The sequence below is a fragment of the Nicotiana attenuata genome, unplaced genomic scaffold, assembly GCF_001879085.1.
Source record: "Nicotiana attenuata strain UT unplaced genomic scaffold, NIATTr2, whole genome shotgun sequence".
Lineage (NCBI taxonomy): Eukaryota > Viridiplantae > Streptophyta > Magnoliopsida > Solanales > Solanaceae > Nicotiana > Nicotiana attenuata.
In genome coordinates, this window is record NW_017674330.1 from 60,524 (window position 1) to 63,876 (window position 3,353).

The following is a 3,353-nucleotide window of genomic DNA, read 5'->3' on the forward strand; positions in this document are numbered from 1 at the left end:
AAAGAAAAATATTTTTTTTTCGATGATTTTTTTTCATTGAATTTTCGAATGAAATGCTTTAAAAGAAGAATGGAATTTTTTGTTTTTTGAATTTTTTATTTTGATTTTTTTTTTATTTTTTTATTTTTGAGAGAAAGACTTCTAAAAATTTATTTTCTTTTGATGATGGTTCTCATTTACTCTCAACACCTACCTGTTTCTTCAACTCTTAAACCTCCCAAACCCCCAGATATCTCTACACACTCAAACACAACCCAAATTTCCCAAAGTAATCCAACACGACCAATGATCATTGATACGCCTGACCTCCCTATCCCTCATACTGTTTCATATCACAAATCCTACCTCAACACTCTAACCTCTACAACTCATAATTTCTCATCCCCTAACGGCCAGGACCCTCAAACATTTTCCATGACAATTGAGGATGAACAAGAGGTACCAGTAGCTGCATCAAATTTTATTCCACTTTCACTCGAAGAAAAGAGTAGAATTTATAAACCCTGGCAATATGCAGTAATTGCTAAGGTTTATGGTCGGAAGCTGGAACGTGAAATACTTCGACAAAAAATTTATACTCTTTGGCAACCCACAGAAAACCTCCGTCTAATCGATTTGGGCTCCAATTTTTTTCTTCTAATGTTTCAAAAGGAAGAAAATAAAATTCGTGCTTTACATAATGGCCCTTGGTTCATTTTGAATCATTTTCTCTCAGTTCGTCAATGGGAACCAAAATTTATGGCATCGGAGACGAAAATAAATTATTTCACTATATGGTTACGTCTACCGGAATTACCTACTGAATTTTATGATTTTCATATTCTTCAGAAAGTGGGTAATAAGATTGGTAAATTATTATCAGTGGATAATTGTACCTCTTTTAAAACAAGAGGTCGATATGCCAGACTGTGTGTTGAAATACAGTTGGATAAACCTTTAAGCTCACATGTTTATATTGGAAATCAGAAGCAATACATCCTCTATGAAGGATTGAATTTGCTATGCATTAAATGTGGTCGGATGAGGCATAACCAATGAATTTGCACCTATCAAGTGCAAGGTGCACACCCTTCTGATATTAACTATCTCAATCCACAAGTTACCCCTAACCCTACACAAAATCCATCAACGGCAGAATGGAAAATAGTACAATTCCCAAAGAAAAAAACTTTTACCAAATCTAGTTATAACACTGTCGATAAATCCACTCATCCTCTAGGTTTTTCAGGTAAGTCTTCCACCTTTACTCCTCTTATTCTTCCTTTTACACACTTAACTCTTAAAAACCCTACTACTATACCTAATACCCAACAAAACACGATACAGCCTAACCCACCTACTTTAACCACTAATCCTTTTGCTTCATTAATTAATGAGGATTTGGAAGTATCTGCTACACTACCTCAACAAGCAAAAGATGCAAAATTATTTCCTCCAAAATGCACTCAAGTGCCTATTAAACCGGTCCACTCACCATTTAGTCCACATTCAACATCTTCGCAATGCCATGCAAATGGCCATGTAAGTCCCCTCCACATGCACACCTACTGTCTAAACACATCCTCACCAAATACCATGCAAACCCTACTACGTGACATACCAGACACAACTACACCTGCTCCTCCCTCATCGTCCACCCCTAACACTAATTTCACAATTTCCATGCAACGAGGCAATGATTGTTTGACCACCTCTTCACACAACACAAACACATTACCACCACATCAATCAATCCAACCGACCTCCTCCACCATTGATACATCCTCCATTATAACTCTATTAAATCGAGACACAACTTCTCACACTCCACCTAACAATATCTTCACCTTCCAAGTTCCACCATCAAAAAGATGTTCTCACCAAATCTCAATTACCTAAGGAGACACCACTCAACACTAAACCAGTCCACTCATCGTTTGCTCCACAATCACACACCTTACTCTCTTCCTCCTCCACACTTGATCATGGAACCAAGCACCATAGTTTACACTGCACAGACTCCTCATGCACCAACGCAGCTCACATCTTGGCTGGAGACCGGGCTACAAAGCCATGCTCTCACTTTTACGATGGAAGTCAACCATCAAGAGGTGACCATCCTTATCAACCACCCCAGGGACCTGGCTCAGATAGTGATGGAGGGCATGCAATTAGGAATGGAGATTTACAGCAGGTACCATTGGTCAATGACCCAGGCTCCATACATTGCGCCATACCAACAACCTCCCCTACCAACACCATATTGGGACCCACTTCATCTTCATCCACACCTTCTTCAAATGCCTTTTTATCCACACCCCCATACTGCCACACCGTGGATCTAACCTTACTGGGATCCACTGCTACCTCCAACCCCAGTTTCATCACCCACTCAATCACCCCCACACAGTCCCCCTCCAGAAGAACAAGACCAAAATTTTCAAGTAGAACTAGATGCAGCAGTCGCTTACAACAGAGAAACTCGACCAATCCATGCATTTCTAGATGGAATAAAAGTCTTTGTCCAGAAGGAGGAATACGAAAGAAAGATCTATATAAGGTGTCCTCAAAATCTCCTCAGAACCTCATTCCGTCTAAGGCCAACTACAAATCCAGCAGTAGGGAAATATGCAATGCTTCTAATGCCCACTTTCGTCTTCAGACCTGGCCAGACGAGCACTCAAAGGGATCAAAGGAACAGTCGCCTGTTTGATTATACTGACAGCCACATGAATTTTATTATTTGGAATTGCAAGGGTGTTCATTCAGATGATTTTAGAAGGAATTTTCGATCCTTACTTGACTACAACAGGCCAGGTCTAGTTGTTCTGCTGGAAAATCACAGTAATAACCACCAAATGGCTAAGGATGATTTTAACTTCACAAGCTTTATAGAGGTTGCAGCTATTGGCCAATTTGGAGCAATTGCGATATTGTGGTTGGCTGATGTGTTGCATGTGGAATCTGTAGCCTCCACAGGTCAGGAAATACACTGCAATGTTCAGGTGCTCCCCAATCCCTTTAAATTTTTGGTTACTGCTATTTATGCTAGTCCTAACTTAGCTAACAGACAATTATTATGGGCCAATTTAATGTGCATATTTGATAACTCTAAGGGACCTTGGGTAATTGGGGGAGACTTCAATGAAATTTTGGAAGCAGATGATAAGTTTGGTGGCTTATCGATAAATAACTCAAGAACTAATAAATTCTTAAACTGTATCAACTATTGCAACTTGACAGATTTAGGTTATAAAGGGAGTCGCTATACGTGGACAAATGGTAAACATAACAATAGTAATATACTTGAAAGAATAGATTGTATTTTTTCTAATTATGATTGGCTTAATCAATTCCCTAATACACTTGTTACA

The 3,353-nt window shown here is 39.1% G+C and overlaps 1 protein-coding gene across 1 annotated transcript; it reads left to right on the plus strand.

The window, feature by feature from the left end:
- The first annotated feature begins 414 nt into the window (after nucleotides 1-414).
- LOC109218431 lies at nucleotides 415-1,038 on the plus strand. Its single transcript, XM_019382793.1, has one exon. It carries the CDS (start codon nucleotides 415-417, stop codon nucleotides 1,036-1,038), a length of 624 nt encoding a protein of 207 aa, XP_019238338.1.
- Nucleotides 1,039-3,353: the final 2,315 nt, after the last annotated feature.

Bases quoted from the DNA above. Each gene is read 5' to 3' on its own strand.
- LOC109218431 (XM_019382793.1), top strand. From the start codon at position 415: ATGACAATTGAGGATGAACAAGAGGTACCAGTAGCTGCATCAAATTTT.